Source organism: Siphateles boraxobius, unplaced genomic scaffold (assembly GCF_051911475.1).
Source record: "Siphateles boraxobius isolate OS27281-9 unplaced genomic scaffold, OSU_SipBor_1 11, whole genome shotgun sequence".
NCBI lineage: Eukaryota > Metazoa > Chordata > Actinopteri > Cypriniformes > Leuciscidae > Siphateles > Siphateles boraxobius.
Genome location: NW_027508711.1, coordinates 4,689,309 through 4,716,971, shown reverse-complemented (window position 1 = coordinate 4,716,971; position 27,663 = coordinate 4,689,309). Strand labels below are relative to the sequence as shown.

At 37.3% G+C, this 27,663-nt stretch overlaps 2 protein-coding genes across 2 annotated transcripts; both read left to right on the top strand.

Moving 5' to 3' along the window:
- Positions 1 to 22: 22 nt before the first annotated feature.
- Positions 23 to 19,918, top strand: fpgs (folylpolyglutamate synthase). Its single transcript, XM_077194309.1, has 15 exons — positions 23 to 620; positions 2,170 to 2,298; positions 3,031 to 3,084; positions 3,167 to 3,231; positions 3,671 to 3,785; positions 5,694 to 5,771; positions 6,008 to 6,069; positions 10,546 to 10,648; positions 10,723 to 10,800; positions 10,883 to 11,027; positions 12,570 to 12,650; positions 13,502 to 13,652; positions 17,137 to 17,212; positions 17,296 to 17,362; positions 18,634 to 19,918. Exons 1-15 carry the CDS (start codon positions 441 to 443, stop codon positions 19,008 to 19,010), a joined length of 1,761 nt encoding a protein of 586 aa, XP_077050424.1. The 5' UTR covers positions 23 to 440; the 3' UTR covers positions 19,011 to 19,918.
- Positions 19,919 to 20,114: 196 nt separating this feature from the next.
- cdk9 (cyclin-dependent kinase 9 (CDC2-related kinase)) lies at positions 20,115 to 26,062 on the top strand. The gene is made up of 8 exons (XM_077194298.1): positions 20,115 to 20,212; positions 20,581 to 20,694; positions 20,828 to 20,909; positions 20,999 to 21,089; positions 21,978 to 22,144; positions 22,280 to 22,451; positions 24,359 to 24,507; positions 25,072 to 26,062. The coding sequence occupies exons 1-8, from the start codon at positions 20,172 to 20,174 to the stop codon at positions 25,435 to 25,437; spliced, it is 1,182 nt and encodes a 393-aa protein (XP_077050413.1). The 5' UTR covers positions 20,115 to 20,171; the 3' UTR covers positions 25,438 to 26,062.
- The last annotated feature ends 1,601 nt before the right edge of the window (positions 26,063 to 27,663 follow it).

Sequence of the window (27,663 nt, the reverse complement as noted above, 5' to 3'; positions counted from 1 at the left end):
CAGTAGGCGGCGGTGCAGCGTTATTGTCGATAATGCGCATGCGCAGTACGATGTGTGCGCTAGCTCTTCTGCTCTTGAAGACAGCTGACACGTGAGCAGCGTTTGCATCATGGTTTGCATAGCAAAGTAACGTTAGAGAAATACATTTTTTAAAAACATGCAGCTGTGCAGCGCGATATGTTTCTCTGAAATTATTAACACGCAACCTGGTTAAAACAGGATGTCTGCTGTAGTTTTAATCGCCAGTGAACTGGAAATGTTATGCTGATTCAACTGTCCGCTTTTGCAGCCTTTTGACTTTGTAAACCGCCTTCCTCGAATCACAATTCATCATTTAATTCTTCTCTATTTATCCGAATGCACCAGATTGTTGTCATTCGTACGGGCAATAACAATAAACAGTAGTGAAATCTGTATGGTGAGCAGAAAGGAGGCGTGATATGACGCGGAGGTCCATATTGACAGGAAAACTCCCCAAATTTGGTGCTGCTTCCTGCACTCTACGGGTCCCCACGATGCGCCTGTTCCGAGTGCTGGAGAGTTTACGCGCGTGGACCGAAGTGTCACTGAGATTCTCCAGCACAAAAGCTGCTCCGCGGTTCCGAAGAATGGACTATCAGGTAAAGCTTTTGAATTCCCCTGTTTAAATGTTATGCGTAATGCGTATTTATGGTGATTAATACAAATGATAAGTTTGTGCACTTTTGTTCGGACTTTGGGCTGGAAAGTGTTTGACTATAAAAAAATATTTAAATCCAGCGCACGCGGATGATGCACGCATCCGTGACAGTTGTTACATCAGCCGTTAAGTTTTTAAAATGAAAGAGCGGCAATTTTTGTGCTTGGTGAGAGTGAGTGACTCCTTTAGGTCTTACGGCAAGCCGTACAACATTTATCCATAATAAAGTACTATCTATTGTTATTATGTTGTTTGTATGTATGTATGTATGTATGTATGTATATTGCTATTAACACTTATTCATGAGATACTGCTTCCTGCTTCTAGTGACTTTACTAACGTTAGTAGTTACAATTATCGGTTACAATTAAGTTGTTAGTTACCAGTAACAAATAATAGAAACTTGTCACTATTTAGATGACAGAATGAGTTGGTATTAATATGAAATTAATAATTGCATTGGATTGGAGTAATTACTTGTAACTAAAAAGTACTAGTAACAATAATTGAAGAATACAAGTAGATACAAGTTAGGTTAAGGCTTAACGTTAAGCAATAACTGCCAAAACAGCTTGCCATAAATTCTGCATACTTTTATTCAGGCCATGTGCTCACTGTGCTGGCAGCCATACCTGAGGATTAAATGCATGTGTGTGAAGAAAAAAAGATCTTATTTCATTCATAATTGTGCTAGATGTGTTATTTAGCCTATATTTACTAAAGAATTAGATGGAAGTTAAACATATTATTAGTCAGTGTCAACAAAGCTTTATTGGCATAATTATTAACATTGTGAATATATACACAGTGCAGTAAAGTTACTTGCTAAATAAGGTGGACAAATGTTAGAAATAACGGAAATATAAAAAAAGGTAAACAAATATGTACATGTATGTGTACTGTGTGTGTGTGTATATATATATATATATATATATATATATATATATATATATTAGTATTCCATTAGAAAATTACAAATAAACTTTTTTTATTTCATTTTTGTCTGAAATTTCCCTTATATTTGTTATGGTGTCAAGACTAGATTCACCTCATCTGACATCATATAGGCTATTTGCCAGTTGCTTGTAAGATTCTTCTGATCAATTTCACCAACCAACCAAAACATTTAGCAGTTTTACTTATTTAGTTTTGATTTTTCAATTGTAATATGATTGTAGTACATGCCAGATCTGGCTAAACATTGACTAAAAACGTATTATGAAAGAGTTCAGAAGTTCAGTGTTTCTATCAAAGCAACAGTAAAGCCTCAGTTTGTAGTGGCTAGAGCTCCACATGGATACCTAGCTATTCTCTGAATTTTACTTCCAGCACATGTAATGCGAGTCATAAATCTACATTTGCATTTGATGTTAAACATGAAATGTTCTCAAGCTCCAGAGCTGGTGTTTTGCTCCATGGGTTGGTGTTTAAGGTTTTGAGATGGCATGAAGTCTTTGAGATCCAGCTGTAGCGTTATGAATGTTTTTCAGGATGCGGTGTGCACCCTCAACACACTCCAGACCAACGCCAGCGCTTTGGAGCAGGTGAAGAGAGAGAGAGGTCATCCTCAGCTCCAGCTGCAGGCCATGAGAGGCTTTCTCCAGCGGGCAGGACTCAAGGTATCACACACAGCTACACGACACGAGAATTACTCATGACCAAAATCCTTTTATCACAGTATGAATAGTTTTATATCATCATACTTTACTGTATTGATCACTATTTATGCAAGTAAATCATCTGTTATTTGGCTTTTTTGGTATCAGTCTTGGCAAATAACCATTCCTTCTTAGCCGATTAACATTTCTTTTTAAAATCTTGGTGAGTAGATGATATGCAAATTTGGTTTTCAAATATTTTTTAGTGAATTAAGTTAATATTGTATAAAAATATTTGTTACTTTTCAGTGTATATGCATACATTAAATTTCTATAATTAAATTATATTGGCTTTTGTATATTAAATAATGTGGTAAAGCCTATTTGTGGAAAATACGGTGCATTAAATGCTTTATAAATGAAAGGTGCTTAATTTTGTTTAATTATTGTATTTTTTTATTTGCAACTTAACGTAAACAAAACAAAAGTAACAATACTTAAATCATTGATAAGTCTGATATCACAATGCAAAAACAGCTTAATATTAAAATAAAAACAATGAAGCAATTATAAATAGTAAAGATATGCCTAACTGACAGCACATCGGGAACTAAAAACAATTCAACTGTGCTTTGGATTGTGAAACCAAGTTCGTCCTACTCTTGACTTGTTGAAACATGTTCAAATCTGCATTTTATTTTCAAGTTATTTTTGTAAATAACCATTTAACTGATGTGTTCTGTGTGTCCTCAGGTAGAAGAACTTGATCGTCTCAATATTATTCATGTAACTGGAACAAAAGGAAAGGTAAACAAGTTTACTGAGGAATTAATCACTGAATGAAGTTACAAAAGTTCAGTGAAATGCTGAATTTTTTCTTTTTTTTCAGGGTTCAACATGTGCCTTTACAGAACAGATTTTGAGAAACTATGGCTTCCGCACTGGATTCTACAGGTATTATAACCAGTCAAAATAATTCAGTGTTTGGAGATAAAGTGTGTGTGTAGTCATTCTGTAGTGATTGTGGGAGTGGTAGGGTTTTTTAATCTGAGTAGGTTTTGCGTAACTCTACTGTTCATTCATGCATGCACATACATCTAAGTGCATGCTGAACTTTGCTTGATCTTTCCACTTAAATAACCAGCTCTCAGAGTAAAAGGTAAAGCTATGCGTTACGTCAGTATTACCTTGTAAATGATGTAATCGATCTGTCCTAATTTTTGTTTAGTTGAACTTTATCTTAAGCTTAATGATTTACATAATCATTGACCATTGTTCACAGTAAGACTTCAGACGTTTTTATAGGGCTTAAACAAACACTGTAGTAAAGTCGTTACAAATACTGCATTATCTTATGTCGGTTGGTTGTTTTCTATGTCGTGTTGATTTTTAGTTCACCTCATTTGGTGCAAGTAAGAGAGCGAATCAGAATCAACGGGCAGCCAATAGCAAAAGAGCTTTTCACCAAATATTTCTGGCAGGTGTACGGGCGACTGGAAGAGACAAAGGTGAGCCTGATGTTATTTTTCTCCCTACCTTTTGAAATAAAAGTCAATATGCAATGTAGACTTTCACAACTCAAACTCCTTCCCAGTTAAACAGTTTATGTTTATACACCAGGGGCCTCATGTACAAAGACTTGCGTTGAATTCATACTAAAACATTGCGTACGGACAAAGCTGTAAATGTGCGTACGCACAAAAAAAAAACAGATGTATGAATCTCTGCATACGAAGGTTCCCACGCATATTCTCTTTGTACATCCCAATTAACGTAAAATTGAGCGCACATGCACGAGCACAACGCCCCACCCAGTCTCCTCCCTCAATTAAATCATTTAAATATGGTAATTAGTCCAATGTGGCGAAATAAACCTGCAAGAACATGGCTAAAGCAAGCAAGAAACGAAATTTCACTGAAAATGTCTTCTATGTGAATATATAGTAAAGTGTAATTTATTCCTGTGATCAAAGCTGAATTTTCAGCATCATTACTCCAGTCTTCAGTGTCACATGATCCTTCAGAAATCATTGTAATATAATGATTTGATGATCAAGAAACATTTATGATTATTATCAGTGTTGAAAACAGCTGTGCTTCTGCTTCATATTTTCGTGGAAACCATGATATAGGCTAGTATTTTCAGGATTCTTTAATTAATAGAAACTTAAATCAAACAGATGTCGAAATCTTATAATCTTTTGTAACATTATAAATGCATTTACTGTCACTTTTACTTGTCACTTCAATGTGTCCTTGCTGAATAAAAATATTACTTTCTTTTTTATCTTTACTGGCCGAATTAATGAAGTTTATTTTTTTTAGTTAAGCCAACGCTGCCATTGCTAGACGGGTTGTATCAATTTGGACATGCTTTATATAGCCTATGTTCTTACTTAATTGCATAATATAATATTTTAATAAAACTCGTGTGACAATAATATGTCAAATAATTTATCAATTACAAAAAGCAATATCTGACAGCTGGTGGTGCGATAGAACAATTCGTAGTGTAATGATTGCCACTTCACTTTATTGCCTCTATGAGTCGCCAACGGACAAAAATCACGACAAATATACGTACGCCAGACATGAAGTTTACTTGGAGGAACGCACATTCTTACGTTAATTTCACTGTTAGTACATCTGGCCGTGAACGTGAAAGCTGACGTACGCCGTGTTTTTGTGCGTACGCAGTGTTGATACATGAGGCCCCAGACCTTTTGTGAAAACTAATGGTAAAAAGTCATAAATCACCATGGTTATGACACAATCCTGAACACATTAACATATGATGACAGTGTGATATATGCTGATAGGTGAAGATGTATAAATATTTGCATAAATTAATATTAGAAGTACAGTCACGTAAAGAGCCTGTTTGGTTCTGTCTCAGAGAGAGGATAGGAAATGGCCATGCAAAATAGTGTAAAGAACACTTTTGGTGCAGGAATTTACACAAAAATAATAAAACATGAACCCTTTAAATTCCTTTGAGTGCAAATGTCTGAGCTTTTTCCCTTGGAAGAAGATTAACATGTGTTAATAGTACTTAGTAGTAGCTTTATACAATGATCTGGTTGCTTTCTCTACATTTTGAGTGCTAATGCTATAATTCCAATGAAAGGATTGCGTGTTTCCTGCTGACTGCTCCTCTGAGTTTGTGTCTGTACCATGTTAATTGTGTTAAGTGTAAATGTGAGGCGTCTGGTCACATAATTACATAATCATAACAGCATGTCAGTCATGTGAGGAAGGAAACAGTGCCGTTTGTTCAGATACTTGAACCTAAAATGCGTCTTTGAACATTCACATTCATGCATCCTACATAAATGGCAAAGCACAGCAATAATATGAGTGATATCTAAAAGTGCAAAAGACTTTGTGTCATATTAGAGTTTGGTTTGACCTTTCAGGATGCCAATGGAGGCAGCATGCCTGCTTATTTTCGCTTTCTCACCATTTTGGCCTTCCACGTCTTTCTTCAGGAGAAGGTGAGTAACATTACTGATCAGTATTACCTGATCTGTTTTATTATAACAATTGAGCATGTAATAATGGAACCCGCATTTATTCAGATCAAGCATTTGATAATGATCGTTATTAGCACTCTTTAATCATCAATGTCAAAGTTTAATAAGTTGTCTCAAAGATCATGACAGTTGTCCTTTTATTGTAGATGCTGGTTATTAATTGAGCTAAATTCTCGATTTCTCTGTCTCTTGCTCAGGTTGATTTGGCTGTCCTCGAGGTGGGGATCGGTGGAGCGTATGACTGCACCAATATTATTAGGTACCAGAGCTCTGTTTTTGAGTCTCCCTCCCATCTGCTTCAGTGTAGCGTGTCTAATTCTCTCTTTGTGCCACGTTAGCCTAGTTTCAACCATTTCATCTTCATTCGTCTGGCTTCATAGATTAAGTGTGACACATTCCTCTCAAATCAATCAATCATTGATCTGCATTCTTCATAAGTTTATCTTATCCTCATTAGCCAAATCAAACCAATCATCACTAATCAAGTGCACAACAAATAAAGTTATTGTCCCCTAAAAGAAAGAACCGATTCTAAACTGCCTGAAACGAGTCGTCAGTAATTCTAGTCTCACTTCCTGCACGAACCTATGAAGGTTTGTAACAAATTTTCATAATCCCAGCCTATGTTCTTCATTGGCTGCTTGCATACAACATCTACTTTGAATCGCCCTCAAACACTGTAGTTGTAGCTGATGAGGCCTGAAAGAGTTTGGTTCATGTTGTCAACATGGGAGAAGGTGCTGTTTTCTTGTGCCAAAGTAAATTCACTTTGCATACTCTTCCAAAAGATGAGGTCTCGGACTTGAATCAATACGGTGTTAGCCCGGCTCGATCGGCCCAAAGAAGGTTTTCCGATCAGCGGGTGAAGGTCTCTGCGCGTTACTGTCTTTCCGCGTGGCAAAGTGATTTGATTCAATGAAATGCATTTTCTCATATGTATTAACTCGTTATTTCATCCGACTCCATAAATGAAAAAAGGGTTTAATGATATGATATCTGTGTATCATTAAGTGTGAGCGAATGTTTGACTATTCTTTTTAACTCTTTACTGAAAATAATGTCAGAGTCGATTAGAATAAAATCAAATGTTTACAATTTATTATGTCAGGTAAATGTATCACGCCAATTGCATAGTCAGTTCAAAGATAATAGATACAAACATCAAATGCTCTGAAATAAAGAGAGAAGATGCAATACCTTGACATTATAAAAAACATGATGTGTTTTGCTCACACTTCGCATCACAGGCTAGTCTGGGTTACAGAATCGCCCAGCCTCTCGTTGCATTTCATTATATAGACAGACCAAGGCAGAAACCTCTTTTCAAATGTAATCATGAGTTCACAGTGGGAATTCACAATAATCTCCATTTGAGATAGACCGATTCATCGGTTTTGCCGATTAATCGGCACCGATAGTTGATTGGTGTAACTATCGTTATCGGTAAAAATCCACACCGATAGTTTTTCCGGGTTGCGTCTGTTGCTGGAGCGGCTGAGAAGTGTGCGGAGTCATTACACAGTACGCGAGTGCTGAGAAGAGACTGCTGGCATTATACAGAGCGAGAGCGGCCTCTAGAGGACAAAGTGAGTCTGCGCGCAGCAGGGGGAGAAACAGCACAGCGAGCACTGACACTTCAGACGCGCATTTAAAACACCGACAGCGAAACGGTTTGAATACATAACACTAAAGCATATTGCCATATCATTATAAAGAAAGAACAGAAGTATGTTTGCCGTCGAGGCTGAGAGGACTCTAATTAGTACCTCAGTCAAGTGGTTTAAACAATGTGACAAACACACACGCAGACCTGACCCAAATGTTTTATGTTGCAATTGTTACCATTTATTTGCATTATTTTATATCCAGCTGGTCACTTTTATGTATGAAGGTAAATTAGTAGCAAAACTCGAGAGCGCGTAGATGTGAATTTGAGAACTTGTACAATAAATATTCGTACTTGTACACGAACATTTACACTCACAGCTCCGATGTGAAAAGCTGTAAAATAAAAATGTGAACTTGAACGCTGAGATTTGCACTTGCAGACAATAGTCACAAACCTGTATTCTGAATTTGAAGCTGCAGACAAGCAGTCACAAATATGTAAAATGCCATTCACAAAGATACAACGACAGACACAAACTTGTAATACAAATTTTCACTTCTTCCAACATTCAAATTCGCAGTACAGCCTCAAATTGGCACTTGCAACTTCTAAAATCTGTCACTGCAAGTTCAAATTTCGCGCCTTGACTTTTGCGTACTCTTTTCGCGATATATTAGGTGCAAAACTTACTTGTGCACTTGCAACTCAGTGGCGGCGAGAGAGGAAGGGGGGCGGGAGTGGGGGTGATCAAAGGAGCCGTTTTATTGGTTGGCGCCTAGCCAATAAAATGGGACTTCTGTTATTTGTGAAGATGTCACTAAACCCGTTTGTGATGGACCGTTATTAAAAGTAATAAATCATATTATCAAACTCAGTTAACAACACCATACTAATTAAGCATAGCCTTGTAGGCTACAGAAAAGCCAATGATACCAGAATATGACGAAAGAAAGCAAATATGTGTTAAGTGCAAATAAACCTGCTGCCTGCAGTTTTATTAATAATAACAAATTGTGTGTGTGTTTTTTTTTTATAACTGTTGGTCCATTAAGCCTCATGAAGCGTTTTCTTGGTTTTCTATGGGAGGGAAATGCTTAATGTACAATTAAACGCGTGCAAATTACTTTTCTATGCTTTATTAGTAGGCCTGAGTTTGACCTTTTCAAACCACTGTCTTTAATGCATTGTGCTCATATTCTGTGTTGATCTGCTTTTCTGAACATAGCCTGCATTATTAGTATGGTGTTGTTTACTGAGTTTGATAATATCATTTATTTCTTTTAATATCAGTCTAATGTATTAAGCCATGTTAGCATTTCAGATCTTAATTTTTTTAATGCAACATTAAATATACAAAAGATTTGTACATGCATAGCCTATACACCTCACAACAACACCTTTAGCGTTTCAGATCATATTCAGATCGTCTCCGAGAAGCGGGTTTCGTGATATCATCACATATAACAGAAGTCCCATTTTATTGGCTAGGCGCCAACCAATAAAACGGCTCCTTTGAACAACCCCACTCCCGCCCCCCTTCCTCTCTCGCCGCCACTGAGTTGCAAGTGCACAAGTTAGTTTTGAATCTAAAAAATCGCGAAAAGAGTAGCAAAAGTCAAGGCGCGAAATTTGAAATTGCAGTGACAGATTTGAGAAGTTGCAAGTGCCTACTTGAGGTTGTAGGCCTACTGCGAGTGTGAATGTAAGAATACGTGCAAATATATGTTAGGCTACAAGTTAGTGTCTGTCATTGTATTTTTGTGAATGGCATTTTACAAATTTTTGACTGCTTGTCTGCAGCTTCAAATTCAGAATACAGGTTTGTGACTATTGTCTGCGAGTGTAAATCTTAGCATTCAAGTTCAGATTTTTATTTTACAAGTTTTCACATTGAAGCTGTGAGTGTACATTTTAGCGTACAAGTACGAAAATTTATTGTACAAGTTGTCAAATTCACATCTACGTGTTCTCGAGTTTTGCTACTAATTTACCTTCATACTTTTATGCATTCATTAGGCGACGAAGTTGCATATTTAAAACTAGTGACGTGATTGCTTTCTCAACATTGATATGTTCATGTAAGTTAGCCGACAGAAACATAAACAAATCAGAAACGTGTTCGATTTAAGTTCTTTTTTTTAATCACTAATCACTACAATACATCTTGTTATTTTGATTATATAATCATCAAGTGTTCTAAAATAGAAGCAAATAAAGTGAGAGACTATACATAGGCTATATTACGTATACGTAATATAGGTCTTTATTAAATTTTAATGGCCATCTTTAAGAATGACTCTTTGGAATTATATGAAATGGTAACACTTTACAATCAGATTCCATTTTTAGCATTAACTAAGGTTAATAAAAGTTTTTTTTCCGATTTCGCGTCCAGCCGTGCACGAGCGCAAAACCTCACAACACCCGCCCCTGTCAGTGATTGGTTGGAACACTTTATTTTGGTTTTGAGTGGTGGTTGTACCCATTTGTTTTTGTGTGCAGATCTCAGAGCCTAGGCTACCTACAGAGACGCGGTTTTTGGACGGCATGCTTATGGTGCGGGCAGCTAGCGGATCGTTAGGAAAGATTAGACATTTATTTTTGGGCCTGAAATCACTGATACAACCTTTAACCCACGTGATCTCAGCATGATAGCACAAGAGAGAAATTCAAATGTTGTACAATACAACTGTAAAAATTATGCCGTTGTTACTGTTCGTATCCCTGTGTATCAAGCTCTGAGGAAGCAGTAGTTGACCAATCACGACAGACTGGACCATCCGACCAATCAGAGCAGAGTAGACCAATCACAACAGACTGGACCATCTGACCAATCAGAGCAGAGTAGGCTCTCTGAAAGGAGGGGTTTGAAAAGGGAATGCATCCTTTATCATACCGTTTCAGACACTGAGAAAAGGGTTGATTCTGCAATGCATATTATGAGAAATGTAAAGGTTTTTTAAAAAAAATTTTTTACCTTGTATCCATGTAAACCTATTGTAGGAGCCTTCAAAACAAAATTAGGAACCTTTAAAATTGCATAATAAGGGGACTTTAAATATTTACAAGAAATGACTTGCTACACTTAAAGATTTAATTTGTTGAAATGTCTCTTGTGTTTCCTAGGCACCCCTGGGTGTGTGGGATCTCCTCTTTGGGCATAGATCACACCAGCTTACTGGGAGATAGCATTGAGAAAATTGCCTGGCAGAAAGGAGGGATTTTTAAGGTGAGTATTTGTGTGTTGTGACTGTAAAAACTGAGTGTGTTTTAAGGTATTTAGTGTATGTGTGTTTATTGCAGCCGGGAGTTCCTGCCTTCACAGTCAAACAGCCTGATGGGTCGATGAAGGTGCTTCAAGAGAGAGCAGAAGAAATTGGGGTAAGAAATACGAACATACTGCAGATACACAATTCAAAATGCAGTTCATTTGCTGACATTGTTCTCTGTTTTTCTTTCTCAGTGTTCGTTGTCTGTGTGTCCTGATCTGGATGAGTATGAGAGCGAGGGCTCGCTCAGGTTGGGTTTAGCTGGTCACCATCAGCGCAGTAACGCTTCTCTGGCTCTTCAGCTCTCGCACACCTGGCTGCAGAGACACTTCCTCACAGGTGTGTGTTTCTGTCTCTGTGGATTAGTTCACATCTCTTTTATAGTGTCTTTAATAGGGTTGGTTTATCTTTTTTTTTGTTTTTTTTGATACCGAATCGATACTTTTAAAACGGTACCGGTGCCTGAAACGATACTTTAAAAAAAAAAGAGAGAGCCTCAAAACGATGGTGAATGACATTAAATAACTTATGAAAAATTTAATATATTAAAATTGTAGAGTAAATTTATAAATTTAAGTAGTCTGAATACAAATTTACATAAATTCACAATAAAACCTAAACCACCAAACCCAAATACAATAATTTAACACTAAATAACAGTACTATTTAGTGCTAACAGTACTTCATTCAGTACTAATAACAGCAAAGTAGTCTGTATTCGGTATGCTACAAACCAGCTTTAAATTTCAGCAATTCTTTTCACATTTTTTGCCTTCTCTGGCCAAATACGACACCTCTCCAGACTTATTGCATGTCCTGCACAAGTAAGCGTTATTTTAGAATGCATCACCTTAAATGCCGTGACGCGAAACCCAACGTGGAAGAACGCCGTCATTTACAACTGTGACAATGAGCGCACATTAGGACCAACTGAAGGCTGGATTTTCACAAATACGTGAGGTTCGCGGCTCTATTCTTGCAGTAAACTTGCACAACGTTCTTGAATGAATAATTTATTAGATGTAAGCCGGTCTGTTATTATTTGGACATCGACTTTACATTTTCACACTAAACATGACGCGGAAAGAAGTAAACAGTGATTGGTTGCGTTACTTTGGCTGGTATTTTTATTCTTAAATACATGTAATTGAATGTGTTGTGTCATTTAAGAAACCTTTATAATGATCATAATTCATGTTAGTTGATCTATAACGCAAAATGTGCCATGTTAGTACGCACTGCAGTTCAGAGAATTGTGTTTGTCAGATTTAGGCCTACAACATGTCAATTCATCCACTTCTCCCAAAATACATTAAAGTAAGAGGCTGGTGAAGTCTGAGAAGAACAGAGGAAATTTTATAGTTACCTACACAATGTGTACCTAAACACGCCATTCATTTATAATTGAAAGGATTGTTATTGCCGCCTCTGCTGTGTATTACAAACTATACATGTTGTTTTGCTAGTACTTATGTGTATTTAAATGTCTGAAACCTAAAATGAACCTTATGTGGTTGAAAACACTGATAGTTGTGATATAATATGACAGCGCTGAGAGCGTCTGTCACTGGCCCAGCGCCAGCCAACGTGCAAATTTAGAAGTTGATGATCATGCGATCTGAACATTCTAATCACACCGGTGTAAACGATCGTACGCGTCAAAGGGTTATCTAGCGATCACATGCGGTGATGATGCTTCTTACGTCCGTTTCGTAGAACCAGAGGGCAAATATTTCAACAGACAGCTGAGGCATTTAAGTGGCACCGAAATCTGCGTTTTGATTCAGTCCGGTTACATACCAGTTACTTAGGTACCGGATCCATATCGGTGCCTGGCTTTGTTACCCAACACTAGTCTTTAATCAACTGTTTGTTCCTCAGATCCTGCGTCGTCATCTCTAGTGGAGTTCAGTGGTGTGAGTCCAGCTCCAGCGTTCCAGCCTAGTCCTGCAATGATCAAAGGTCTGTAAAAACATACTATACAGCCTTATTAAAAGCTTTGTTCTAAAACCTAGTGAGCAGCCTTGATGTCTTCTGCCTACATAGGCAGCTGCTTCTCAAGGCCCCAAAATACTCACTGTGTAGTTCTTTTTCATTCTCCACTTAGGGGTAAAAAAAAAAAACCTGAACGGCGATATACTATTAGCAAACATCCCAATGCCGTGCGCACTGCTGAGAGTGGCATTTAGATGAATATGTAAATATATGCTGCATGCTTTCCTTTTAATAACAAAATAAAGCAAAAATTTACAATGTTGAGAAAATAGCAGTAAAGAAAACATCTGATCATAGAAATGTGGATTTGTTTGCACCAGCTATGCGATTCGGCTCTCCAGTCAAGTCACCTTTATTAATACAGCATTGATGTACAATGGATTGTTTAAAAGCAAGCCATGTCTTTACAGAATTAAACATTAGAAAACTATCAGTATTGCTTTCAATTAGAATTACAACTTACAAATTACAACTAAAGCAGCTCTGCAGTGTATTTATGTTTTTGCTTGCATCTGACCTTAATTGACTGAACAGAAGAGATAAACCGGAGAATATTTCCTTGTAAAATAAGGCGGAGCCTTAGAGCCACACCTACCTGTTACATCATCACCATGGACCAATCGCAGTATAAAGGTGTTTACCAAGCTGGTTTGAACTCCCGAACCTCCAAACAAATTTTGTTTTTACCTGATTTTGTTAAAAATGTCACATCTGCTGCTTTTAGCCCAGATATTTAACCACTATGTTACAAAATGACTAAATGGTCTTAAAGTCAAATATGCATCCAAGTCAGTATACCATATATGATGTTTTGACAGGTCTTGCCGAGACTGAGTGGCCTGGGCGCAATCAGACGCTAAATCACGGCCCTGTGACGTATTTCGTGGACGGAGCTCATACCACACGCAGCATGCAGGCCTGTGTCCGCTGGTTTAATGAGATCGCAACACATCATGAGAGAAATGCTGGGTGAGAAGGTCTTGATCTTTATTTTTATTTCTGTTTTATAATATACCTTCTATGGCTTCAATACTGAAATCTTTGAAAACATACAGTACAAAAGAGAACCTACAGCAGTGGTGTTATTGTTAACTAAAACAAAAATATTTGTAAAATGATTAAGCGTAGCATCAGTTCTGGCAGGTCACGTTAGTCAAGCTCGCATCAGCTGATGCACGTCTACATATAGGAATACGAGGCCTATCACTGTATACATATATAAGCTCCTTCAGTATTATCAGCATCTATCGCGTTTCTCAGGACAGGAGCTCATTACCCTCCTCCATCCCCAGCTCCTCCTGGAGTATGTCAGGATTTGGCGTTTTGATTACTCCTGAATCAGACTAAAATTCTCTAATTATGTTGTACATTATAATTAATTAATGATATCTGCAGTACATTCATGTTGGTTCTGTTCTGTTTACTCTAAGGGGAGTTATTGCTGCTCTCCCTGCTCTTATCAATGCTAGGCTGCATTGATGCGCGGGGAGTTCTTGCCCAGAACAGAACCATTCCGCCAATCCTAACTGTGATAATTGTCAATCGTATTTGACGATAATGGTCCTTACAGAATTATAATTAAAAGGATATTAACGTTAACTGAAATAAAGTATCAAAAACTAATAAAAACTGAAATGTATTTAAAAAACCTAATAAAAGTGAGAAAAAATATATACATTGTAAATGCTATAATAGTATATTAATGAAATAACACTGACCTACGGTCAGCCTTGCAGAGGTTCTTAAACGTTTCATATCTGCAGATAGCTGGTAAATGTGCTGGTGTTTAGGGGTGGGAGATATTGACAAAAATGAATATCTCGATATTTTTTTTCAATATCTCGATATCGATATTCAGACGATATTCAGAAGCAATCCTTCAAAGAAATGTGTGCAAACTGGTAGGGGTGTCACGATTCTCCAAATCCTCGATTCGATTACATTTTCGATTCTAAGGTCACGCTTAGATTCGATTCTCGATTTTTTTTTTTTAAGCACAGGTTGCTGTTGCTCCTAAAAAGCTGACATCAGTTCATCGCAATCTCACACATCTCTGTTATTATCAATGAAGCTGACTGCACAATGAATCTTTCATAATATATAGCATACACTTTGTTTGTTATAATTAGAGGATTTGCAAGCTTACAGAATTCAGCACTGAACAAAAAGTCCGTTTTGAGCGGTGAGGAGAGTCTATCTTAAATGCATCTGATTGGTCATTGCGTTCAAGAAATCAACACATATGTCTGTGATTGGCTAAATCACTCAGTGCTGCAAACATGTTCAGGCCAGAGTTTCAAAATAGAAACTCTGGCCTGTAAATCGTTTCTATTTTGTTTTAGTTGTTCTTGTTGCTTTTCTGCAACAGATGAAAAAAATGTATTAGTTTTTATATGTTTTATTCATAGATATTTCTAGTTTGCGGGAGTCCCGTGAATCTTCTTATTCTCCCGCACACACAGAGTGAGTGCATTACCGCCCGCGCTCGCACTCGGCCATTAAATCTAGTCCCGCAACGCACTCTATTGCGTTGGGAGTGCACGTCTATAGATCAAGAGCCCGACCCGAGGATAGTGACGGGAAATATCGGACAAGTTCGGACTCGGGCATAGAATCCAAGTTAGAAGACTCAGTTTTAATGTTCCCTGTAAATTACTTTTGACTGCATTATAATGATTTCTTAATTCAGAATATGATCAAGATTGCGTTGGATGTGTTCGGGGAATTTGCCTGTTAAAAGTAGGCTATAACATTTAAAGCCCCTGAAATGACTAGAAAAAAGATTAGTTAATTTTGATGAACGAGATTGAACAATAGAGTCAGTAAAACGATCCGAACTTTCCATCACGGGCGCGACATGGGGGCGTGGCAGTATCGACGATTCCATTTTTTATTTCGATTTTTGAGTTTGTGAATTAATTTCGAAATCGAAATCGTGTCACCCTTACAAACTGGTAAAGAAGGTCCAGTTGGTCTTTTGACTTGCTGCATTTGACCTATTATTGTATAGAATTACTAGTACATAAAGATATGAGACATTATTGATTTAAAGACTCCCAAACTTTTTAAAATAATAAAATATTATTCAATAGTCATTTATTATTCAAAGTCTTTATTGTTCTTTATATTTTTAATAGGGGTGTAACGGTTCACAAAATTCATGGTTTGTTTTGATAAGATACAGTGGTGTCATGGTTCGGTACGTTTTCGATACAGCAAAAATAAAGAAATTCCATAGAAATTTCCTATTTATTAATAGAAAAATTATTTTTAAATAATTGTGAGTTTTCCTACATCTTGAAACTTTTAGTTTTATAAATGGGGGTAATCTTTGAAGGATGAACAAATAATGTTTTGGTCATCACATTAAAAATAAAATTTAAATAACATATAACATTTGAGTTTTGAAGTGCTGGAAAAAGATGTGTGACGTACTTGAAAGCATTTTAATATTTCTGCCAAACTTCCATGGTTACAAGTGTTACTACATTAAATCCATGGTGAATGATCTGTGGACTTAAAACCTATAACTAGTTCATTCATGGAATGATGTTTCTCCTGGTTTCCACATCAGCGCTGTTTGATCCGTTAATAACAGAGAAATTGTAACGCTTCTGACTAGATCTCGTAGCGATGTTATTACTTAAGTGGCGAATTCAAATGCTTTGTTTACTGGATCTCTTATGTAGTAACGGTGTTGCTTCAAGATCGGATCGCGCTGCACTGATATTTGTCCGAAATGATAAATGGTCCGTTAAGCACAAAATAATGAGTTTCGTTCCGCTTTCATTACATTTGCCAGTTGATGATGCGCAACATTGTGGTGTTCGCTCCAGCGCGGATTTTGGTCGGCAGGAAAAATGGTCCAACCACCGGAATGGTTCGGTTTGTAATGCGTACGGAACCGATCTCTTGGGAAAATGTATTCCATCTTTTGGACTCATACAACGCAATTTTCTAATGATGCAATCACGAAGCTCGCCACTCAAGGACGCCACAGACATTGAAGAAAAACTTTTTAACTTAAGATCATTTTTCCACAAACAACGCATATTTTGCCTTCTCTTTACGATTTTGGATTGTTGCTTCAACCTAAACGTCATAACACACAGGTAAGAACTTCGTAGTTGTACATTGCAAATTAGTAACTTTAGCAGCTTACTCTCGTGCAATTGAGGAACGATCGTGATTTTGTACAAAAAATAAAATACAGTCAAACAAACCCCTACAGTATTAAACTCGCTACATATAATTGTTTAGAAGGTTATAGTGTGCGTTATTTGTTTTCTCTTTAACTTCCTTCAGCTCTTTTCATGTTTGGGGGGTCGGATTGTACAAATTATGAAATATTCGATATCCCAATTTTGCATATCGTCCAGACAACAATTTGGATATTATCGTCTAAACGATATATCGCCCACCTCTACTGGTGTTTAATGTTGTGTGTTTGTAGGGGTTCGGTGGTGAGGGTTCTCTTATTCAACGCTTCAGGAGAGAGAGACTGTGCTGCCATGCTCAAACTGCTCACAGTGAGTTGTCAATTCATGCTTTTTAATCATGTTACTCTTCTAAAGTAACCCAGAGACTCATTTTTAAATGCTGTATGTTTTAGCACTGTCATTTCGACTTTGCCGTGTTCTGTCCGAACATCACAGAGGCCATAGCGACCTGTAATGCAGGTAAGAGATGCTTTCAGTCCTCTGTCAGAGATCTAGTCCTGGGGTGTCCAAACTTAGTCCTGGAGGGCCACTGTCCTGCAGTGTTTGGCTCCAACTTGCCTGGAAGTTTGTAGTATGCCTAGTAAGACCTTGATTAGCTTGTTCAGGTGTGTTTAATTGGGGTTGCAGCTAAACTTTGCTGGACAGTCATGGCCCTCCAGGAGCAGGATTGGACACCCTTGATCTAGTCAATCAGAAAGACGGGTGATAACTATAAATGTTATAGCTGGATCAGATGGACCTTTTAGGTACTTTAATCAGGACTGCTTAAAGAACCGTGTTTGTGTGTTTTTAACCACCACAGCTTAAGCGCTCTTTTAAATTCAAGTATGCTGTCTACCTAAGACACATGATTGTTTCATTCCTAATGCTAATTGTGAGTAACAAAATGATGCCTTTTAGGCCCAAAATTTGCAGCAATCCCATAATGGGATTATAATGGGAATTATCCCATATAGGCAATCCCATAATGCATTGAAATGATTTAGAAAATTTCCATTACTTTTATGATATATGATTTAATGTATAATAAATTCTAAAAACTAATAGTAAACTTTATATACATTTATTTTGTATTATTTTATATTAATTAGCGCCTTTTTAAGCACTGTAAGCCTGGAAGCTTGTTTCCACAACGGAATAAAAAAAAAGTAATTGCGACTTTTTGTTACAATTCAGAATTTTTCCCGCAATTGGGAATTTACATCTTGCAATTCTAAATTATCTTCTAAGAATTGGGAGATAGTCGCAGTTGTGAGATATAAAGTCTGAATTGGGAGATATAAACATGCATTTGCAAGAAGTCAGAACTGCAACTTTAGTTCTCAGAATTGTGAGTTTATATCTCACGATTTTGAGAAAGTCAGAATTGTGAGATAAAAAGTTGTAATTACCTTTTCATTAATTTTTTTATTCCATAGAGGAAACGAGCTTCCGTAGAAAACATGCATAGGAATATTTTACTACAATTGAAATCCCTCCCCCTCCCCCCCCAATATTAGCATTTTAGTTTTTTTGCTTTTTAGAGTATCAATTTATTTGTTTAGAAAAATGTGAATATCAGACTTGTGAGATTTAGTTGAGCCTCTCATCTGCTGTTTTTGTAAGTGGCTATTAATATTTAAATCAGTCTCTTATGAGGTTTTATGTCAGATAGCATGCTGCCTTACAAAGTCATTTTTGTGCTAGTGTGGAAAGTTCAGTGTATTTTACTAACATACTCTGTCCTTCAGATCAACAGAACTTCAACGTTTCCGTGGAGAACATGCTCACACGTTGCCTGGACAACCAGCAGAGCTGGCGCATTATGAATGGCCAGGAGAAGAAGCCAGAGGCGGAGCTTCTGATCGGGGCAGGTTTGCCTTTAGTGGCAGAAAGGCACAGCGACACACTGGTGTTTCCCTGCATCCTCAGCGCCCTGCAGTGGATCAGTCAGGGAAGAGACTCTGTTCTGTCAGACCCAAACAGATGCACCATACCCGTTAAACCGAGCATAAACTCGAAAGCCGCACCGTTACGAGAGGCCGTGAACATACACGTCCTCATCACAGGTAGCTTACACCTGGTGGGAGGGGCTTTAAAACACTTGGACCCTTCTTTAAACTCATAATGGACATATGAGCATCAGACATTCACACAAACACAGCAAGTGCGCCACCTAGTGCCTAAACCCTGTCACACTACAGTTCAGTCTGAGAAGATTTACTGCCGAATAAAATTGAGTTTTTTCTAGAATCCATGCATTCTATGTCGTGACTTGAGAAAATCATTGAACATTGAGCGTTCATCAGTTTATGTAAAGAGCTCATAAATTCAAAACTACTTGAGCTGTTCACGTTTACCTTGATTCGAAGTGCATTAAGTTTGTTTTCTGTGTAAAATCTTTGTTTTACTTTTCAATTTTGATGTTTTTAACCGGATCTTTCCGTTCATGAAATAGAAAGTCAGGTTACTTATCCATCAGTGTTTGTTATTTTTTTTATTGCAATGAAAGAGTCGTGCCACATATAAAACGCTGTTCTCTAATAATCTAATATTAATGTGTAATTTCTAACACATGTATGGGAAAGTTTGCATTTATACATTCAAGTGGATGCAAAATGATGTTCAAAGCATTTCAACACTGAGGTGCCCACCTCTGTTCATTGTAAATAAATAAGTTAAATGTTGTGTGTGTATATACATCAGAGGACTGGTGGTGTATAAATACCTTAGTTTTTTCCATCAAATCTCCATATTAGTTTAATTCATTTTTTGTAGCATTTTATGTACTGTAGTTAAGATAGGAGGGTGCGTACTAGTCTAAATAGAAACTGCTATCTTCAAATGGGAGTTTTTTTTTTTAGATGGTGGCTTGGTTTTGTTAACTGAAATATTTGACAATTATATCAAAAATGTGACTAACTATTTTGATCAATAAAGATGCCACTCTTGTCTTAAAGTGCCATAGGGTGCTGTTAAAAATCTTTAAGTACTGTACATACCACAGATGGAAATTGAATAAAAACAATGAAGATTTTTGGTCTGTATTGTTCAATCATATTTATATTGATGTACGTATAATACTGTATGTTAATGTATATTTTTAAGTGTACGTTGTTTAATTCCCAGTTGAGGTAATGAGATATAATACATGCACACATAGTGAAATAACGGTTTGTATATTGTACTGTAAAGTAGTTTTACGTAAGACTTCCGGACGGTAGGAGGCGGTAGAGTTTTTCTTGTCGCGGTTGAATCTGTCCTGGGAATCCGCAGAGGAACAGCAACGATGCAGCGCGACAAAACCGGAAGCTCCGCCGGCGCGGAAAAGTACGAATATTTTAATAAATTTCTATCTCTTATCAGTCATTTAAAGTATTAAAACATGACTTTTGTTTATATTGAACATGTCAAGCACCCAGTTGTACTGGTTAAAAAGATTTAGTCTTTTAAACGACGCTGTAAAACGGATATATCTGTGTGTGGGTCTGGTTTTGTGTCTATCAGGCCCGAATAAACAACATGAAATTACCCACAACCAAAACAGCCTCATAAAAGACTAAATAATGTTGTAATTAAAACAGAATTATGCCAAAATATGTCTGTAAGAGTATCGTTAAGTAGTTATCTCAATGTTAGAACGCCAGAAGGCAATGAGATCTACTCACCGTGTTTAATAACAATCTTGTGTGTGTTAGGCCGGACAGAGAGACGGCCATCATGTCTAAATACTATGATGGGGTCGAGTTTCCCTTCTGTGATGAATTCTCTAAATACGAGAAGCTGGCGAAGATCGGCCAGGGAACTTTTGGGTGAGTATTTAATGCTTGTGTAATGGTTGATGACTATGTGTGGGTCATTGTGATTAAACCTCTTGTTATATGTGATTGCTGTCTGGTTTATTAGTGAGGTTTAGTGGATCTCTGATGTGTTTTATCTGTGTAGGGAGGTGTTCAAGGCCAAACACAGACAGACGGGGAAGAAGGTGGCTTTGAAAAAAGTACTTATGGAGAATGAGAAAGAAGGGGTGAGAAGACGCAGCTCCATCCTACATGTATATATACACAGCCCTTTAATTAAAATATGTATCTTGATTAAAAAAGCTTTTCTCCTCAGTTTCCCATCACAGCTCTGAGGGAGATCAAGATTTTACAGCTGCTGAAACATGAGAATGTGGTGAATCTGATTGAGATCTGCAGAACAAAAGGTGAAGACCTACACAGTCCGTTTAATAGGTCTTTCCGTGGTGCTGTCACAAAAAAAGATGTGCAGCTGTTTTTACACGCAAATGCCACATCAATTTGCTAATATATAAAATCATAGTCAGAAAAATGTTAAGGACCTGGAAAAGTAATTGAAAGGAGTAAAATCTTTAAAGTCGCTGGCATTTTTTTTTGTGAAAAGAATGTTTTTTGTTTTGCTGAAATATTTCTTTGTCTAGACAAGTTGGTTTGATTAATATAAAAAAGACCCTCAATGGACAGACTGAAGACATTTGTACACTAACAAGTATTATTGTTTACATCTTTTTTATGAGGTTATGTACCTACAGTACCATACAAATTGATTTTTAAGACATCCTTCAGGCCCGTTCACACCAAGAATGATAACCCGAAAGATAACTATAACATTAACTATTAGCATCCACGTTAATGGATGAAAATGTTCTGGTTATTTAGGCGCTTGCTGCAGTTTAGTGGTCTGCTGCTTTAAATGCTCAAATTCTTTAAATTCAGGTGGATTCTGATTGGCTGTCAATTTTGTATTGTTCATCTGCTGGATAATCATTCTGAAAAGTGATTCCAATGATATTGTGTGGTTTTGTCATTATAGCTGTGATGTGAACGTCTCTATTCTCAAAGAATTATAACAATTTATACTTAATTGTTAAAGTTTTCACCATTTGTGTGAACAGCCCTATGCATTAATCATGGCAAACCAATGAGAATTAATGAATTAAGAAGTGTGTGAGTCTATGACTTGTGTTCATGTTACTGAACCTATATCAATAGACACTGTTAAATTACCATTATGTCTAGCTTTTGATTGAAGGATTATAAAACGGAGTTTATTCTGCTTGCCTCTTTCTCTCCAGCCACCCAGTTTAACCGCTATAAGGGCAGCATCTATCTGGTGTTTGATTTCTGTGAGCATGACCTCGCTGGACTGCTGAGCAACGCTAATGTTAAATTCACCCTGGCTGAGATTAAGAAAGTCATGCAGATGCTGCTGAACGGACTTTACTACATACACAGAAACAAGGTAAGACGTGGCAATTTACATGGCAGGTTTCTCAGATTATCTGAGGTAAATGTAACTTAATATTGTAGGAAGCAGGCACAGGGTTGTCCTCATGTTTATAGGCTCAGACTGAAGTTTTTTGTATATTTGTGCCAGATCCTCCACAGAGACATGAAGGCTGCCAATGTTCTGATCACCAGAGATGGCGTTCTGAAGCTGGCTGATTTTGGTTTGGCCAGAGCGTTTAGTTTGGCCAAGAACAGTCAGGGGAACCGCTACACAAACCGGGTTGTCACACTGTGGTACCGACCACCTGAACTACTGCTGGGTATGTGAAGTAAAACCCTGTTGAGATTCATTTTCATTCACTCAAAAATATGAGAAAAAGTTTTTGAGAATTAGTGAGAATTAAGATCACAAAGAATTGATTCATATATGCTTTGCACATATGCGTTGAAAAGTGCCGTTTTCTCAATATCACTTGGCTGAAGCACTTTCTCTCAGGCTGCATCTGAAATCGCATACTTCCCTACTATATATAGTAGTTGAAAAGAGTATGTAACAAAAGTATGTCTGAATTCACAGTACTCATAATTAGGGCTGCAACAACTAATTGATAAAATCGATTATAATCGATTATGAAAATCATTGTCAACGAATGTCATTATCGATTAGTTGGTCTGCTTACGTCACGGGGAGCGTTTACTGGTATGCACACACACGCAAGGTCTCTCTCCCTCAGGCGCTCTGCCGAGCGCGCGCGCTACACGGTTTGGAGCAGTCTCTTCTGTCTCGCATGCGCGCTCTTGCTTGCGCGCTCTAGATTTCGGGAGTTTGAACTAATTCGCGGGCATCAGGGAGCCGCAATCAATATGCGGGAGACTCCCGGGACTTCCGGGATCTTGGGATGTCTGTATTTTGTCTCGAGCATCAGGTTGCGCAATCAGTTCGCTCGCAACGTAAGTGATGGATTAAAATAGCGCTACCGCAGAAATAGGTTAAATTAAAACGGTCTTTACAAAGCGAAGCACTAAATATAAAGGCAGTTAATAACAGCAGCAGTAAAATATTGTTTTTTAGTCACTGTACTCAGTGGTTTTCAGCGAATGCTTGTGCACTAATGCATAATTTCTCCTGTCCTTTACTCAAGCCTGTTAGCTTGCTGGGTAACGTTACCTCCATTCCGTTCTCTTTTTATAGCATTTGTCTACTAAGTTTTAATTGTTTTTCAAACGCGATCTACTGCGGCTCTACATTCACACAATTGTTTTCAGTCTTTCTATATTTATTTAATCAATTTATCCTTATATTATTCTTTTATATATTATATATAATATATATTATATTCTTTATCCTTATATTCCTTATATATAATTAATTTTAAATAAAAATTAAATGAATTATATATTTTAGATGTTTTTAGTTTGTTTTTAGTTCAGATATTCACATCTGAACAACATGTCTGTGTAAATTTGTTTTAACAAAAATTGTGTTAAAACATAATATGTTGGATATCATTTTTTTAACAATAATCATGTTTGTCAACTTGCCATCAGCAATTATAATTAAAAACAATGCAAATATTGATATTAGTAAAACTCAATGTGTGGCTTTTGCACTTTTTAAAGTACACTTTTACACATAAATACCCTGATTTACGGTTTATTTAGTTATAATAAAAAAAAAATGTAATTTAATTTCTATCCGATTAATCGAAAAAATAATCGTCCGATTAATCGATTATCAAAATAATCGTTAGTTGCAGCCCTACTCATAATAGGTAGTAGGTAAAAAGTACCCTGATGACCTACTACTATCGCAGAGATTCTGAAGTGTGGATTTATGAATGGAGGTGAAGCGACTGACGCTGGTAGGTCACATGATAAAGACAACATGGCGAATGAGGTACGTCCAGATTACTTTCATACACGTATTCATACTATACAGAACGTACTTTTTAAGCGGTAGTGAAGTAATTATTTACTAAAAATAAGTACCTACTCAAGTGAGTATGCGATTTCGGACGCTGTCTATGTTTCTGTCACATACTCATGTGCATGTATGCAAAGAAGAGAGAGGCCAACGTAACAAATAAAGATAATTAAAAAGAGAGTCGACAGGTGAACTTTTCCACTGTTTATCAAACGTGACAGGAAATTATATAATTCTTTTAAAAGGTTACTGTACTGTTGATTGTTTCTCAGTTTGTGTATTAGTTTTTGTTTTGTTTTTCAGGGGAAAGAGACTACGGGCCTCCTATAGATCTGTGGGGTGGAGGGTGTATCATGGCGGAGATGTGGACCAGAAGCCCCATCATGCAGGGCAACACAGAACAACATCAGCTCACCCTGATAAGCCAGCTGTGTGGCTCTATTACTCCTGAGGTAACACACAAAACAGTTGAGATCCATTAACATCTGCTGTGGGTGATCAGATCACAAATAGTCAACAGAGAACGATTACTGTTTTGTCTGATATTAGCATGTTTCAAATGTGTTTGAAGTGTCCATTTGTGATCTACGGCCATATGTATAAAGCCACTTAAAATAAAATTTTACAATTATACAATTTTACCCTTAATCATAGATTTAGGAATAAGTTTGATTCGTAAAGCTCCATAAGCATTAAAAATGCTCTCAGCTCCTTGATTAAGAAAAGATGGCTGTATTGCGCGCTCATAAGACCAAAAAAGTTTTATACATATGACCCCTGATTTTGACAAGATGGCTTCACATTTCATTATGAGACACACAAATGCTAGTTTTATTTTCTCTTTCTCAAGTTCTAGTTTTATTTCTTAATAGTTTCCCTCCAAACCATGATTCACAGATTCAAAACTTATGATTAATTTTAAGTATATGTATTTAATTTATGTAAAATTAAATACATATACTTATAATTTATGTATTTATTTGCATATTTTTAACATGTATTCTGCGCTATCTCAGGGTTGGCCCGGTGTGGATAAGAAGTATGAACTCTATCAGAAGATGGAGCTTCCTAAAGGTCAGAAGCGGAAGGTGAAGGACAGACTCAAAGCTTATGTGAAAGACCCGTACGCTCTGGATCTCATCGACAAACTGCTGGTTCTGGATCCGGCTCAGAGAATTGACAGCGACGACGCTCTCAACCACGACTTCTTCTGGTCCGACCCCATGCCCTCTGATCTCAAAAACATGCTCTCCACGCACAACACCTCAATGTTTGAGTACCTGGCACCGCCACGCAGGAGAGGTCACATGCCCCAGCAGCCAGCCAATCAGAACAGAAACCCGGCCACCACCAGCCAATCAGAGTTTGACAGGGTCTTTTGATTGAATTAGTCACGCTCAGACAGTCTGTGATTGGTCAGGAAGGACTAAAACTTAAGTGGTCTCACTCAATTATGAAATATAATACTTTTCCACAGATATTGCTTCCTCATTGTGATGTGTTGGACATCTATGAAGTAGGCAGATACAACTCCTGTTGTTTAGTGTTTGCACTCACAGAAGCTTTATTAAGCTTACAAAAAACACTGACTGAGGATGAGATGAGCTTAATTGATATGACTTGATGCTTTACTACCAGAGCTGATCCAGGAACAGCTTCAGCACTGAGATATTAGTGTCTTGTGCTGCCAGTGCATTGTGGGAGAGAGAAAAAAGTGTTCTTAGTGTTTCCATGGTCAGGTTTCTGTTTTCATGCACAGATTCAGTCCTGTATTAGATGTACGTCTCCTGATATGATGATTTTGTATTGAAAAGCTATACTGCTTTTTGTGTAGAGACTTTGTATTTAAAACACTGGTAAACTTCTCTTCAGATTTTATTTTATTTTTAATTTACGTTCTTGTTATTTTTAAAGATGGTTTTATTTGTAAGATCATGTGTTTGGGTTCTTGGTGTTTAAGTTACTTGTAAGTATAATACACCAATAAAACTTAAATATTTCCCGCCATTCATTTTTCTACTTGGGTGTTGTTGATGCTATGGCTACAATAATGTTCACAGGAAAACCTGTGTCCCCAAAAATCTTCGAAAGACCGTCCACCATTGCCCACTCATTTCCCTGCCTTCAAAATGCACATCCACACAGCCGAGCCTACTACGGTAAACCGTTTTAACATGTAATCCTTAAAACCTACTAGTCTCTATTTTCATGCTACAAATACTTACTTTTTAGATAATAGTATCTATTCCATTAAGTACTTGTACTTATTCATTAGCTACTAGTACTTATTCATTAGATACTAATACTAGAGAGCTCTCTAATCGATTCTTACTATTAAGAATGTAATTGCAGAGCTCTTTAATTCAATTACAGAGCTCTCTAATTCAATTATTACTAGTAAGAATTACAATTGCAGAGCTCTCTAATTCAATTTTACTAGTCATATGTCTCCATTGACTTCCATTCATTTTTAATTACAGAGCTCTCTAATTGATCCAGATCCAACTCCTCCCACCTTACATACACCTAAACCAGGGGTAGGCAAGTTCGGTCCTAGAGAGCCGCTGTCCTGCAGAGTTTGGCTCCAACACTGAAATAAACCTCACCTGCCTATAGCCTTAGTAATCCTGAAGACATTGATTAGCTTGTTCAGGTGTGTTTGATTAGGGTTGGAACTAAATTCTGCAGGACACCGGCTCTCTAGGACCGAACTTGCCTACCCCTGACCTAAACCTAGCCAACTCCGCCCCCTGATCCCTAAACACACCCCTAAACCCAACCCTAATCCTACCCATCTCCACCCCTTGGATCTTGATCCGACTCCTCCCCGTGGATCTCATGTACTGTACTGAGGTGCTACTGCTCTCTGCCGTGCGCGCGCTACACGGTTTGGAGCTCGCGAGCTCTAGATTCCGGGAGATTTGAACTAATTTGCGGGCCAGGCATCAGGGAGCCGCTATCAATATGCGGGAGACTCACGGAACTTCCGGGAGATTGGGATGTCTGCAAAAGTTTAGTTCCTTTTCTGCGGTGAGCCGTGAACACTACTTGGCAACCCTGTGCTGCGAGTTTTCGTATACGAAAATACTGTAGGCTAGTCATAGACAGTAGGGTAGACCCTGTATTCAGTTAAGACATGAGTACAGTTGAGACACCTTAAATAACTTGCGTACGCAGGAAGCACAAGTTGTGATTTTTTCTGTGCACATGTGTTTAGTGTCCTCTTTGATCGTGGAAAATTTGAACAATGGACGCATCTCCGATCCGAAGATATCAGCAAAAGTTTTTTTTTTCTAAGATAAGACTTCCACTTCATGTACACTCCCAAATTAATAGCTTATTATCCTTATGTGTCTGTTAAACGTAACTGGTATAATCACAAACCTTACTCTGTACCCTAAAAACTGGCATATTTCAGAATCAGAATCAGAAAGCTTTATTGCCAAGTGTGCTTGCACATACAAGGAATTTGTTTTGGTACTGAGGCTTCTAGTGGACATATTCAAATACAAATACAACAAGAAACATAATACTACAAATTATAAGAATAAAAAATAGAAATTTAAATATATGAGAATAAAAGTATCACAGTTGGGTTTAGTCAGAAT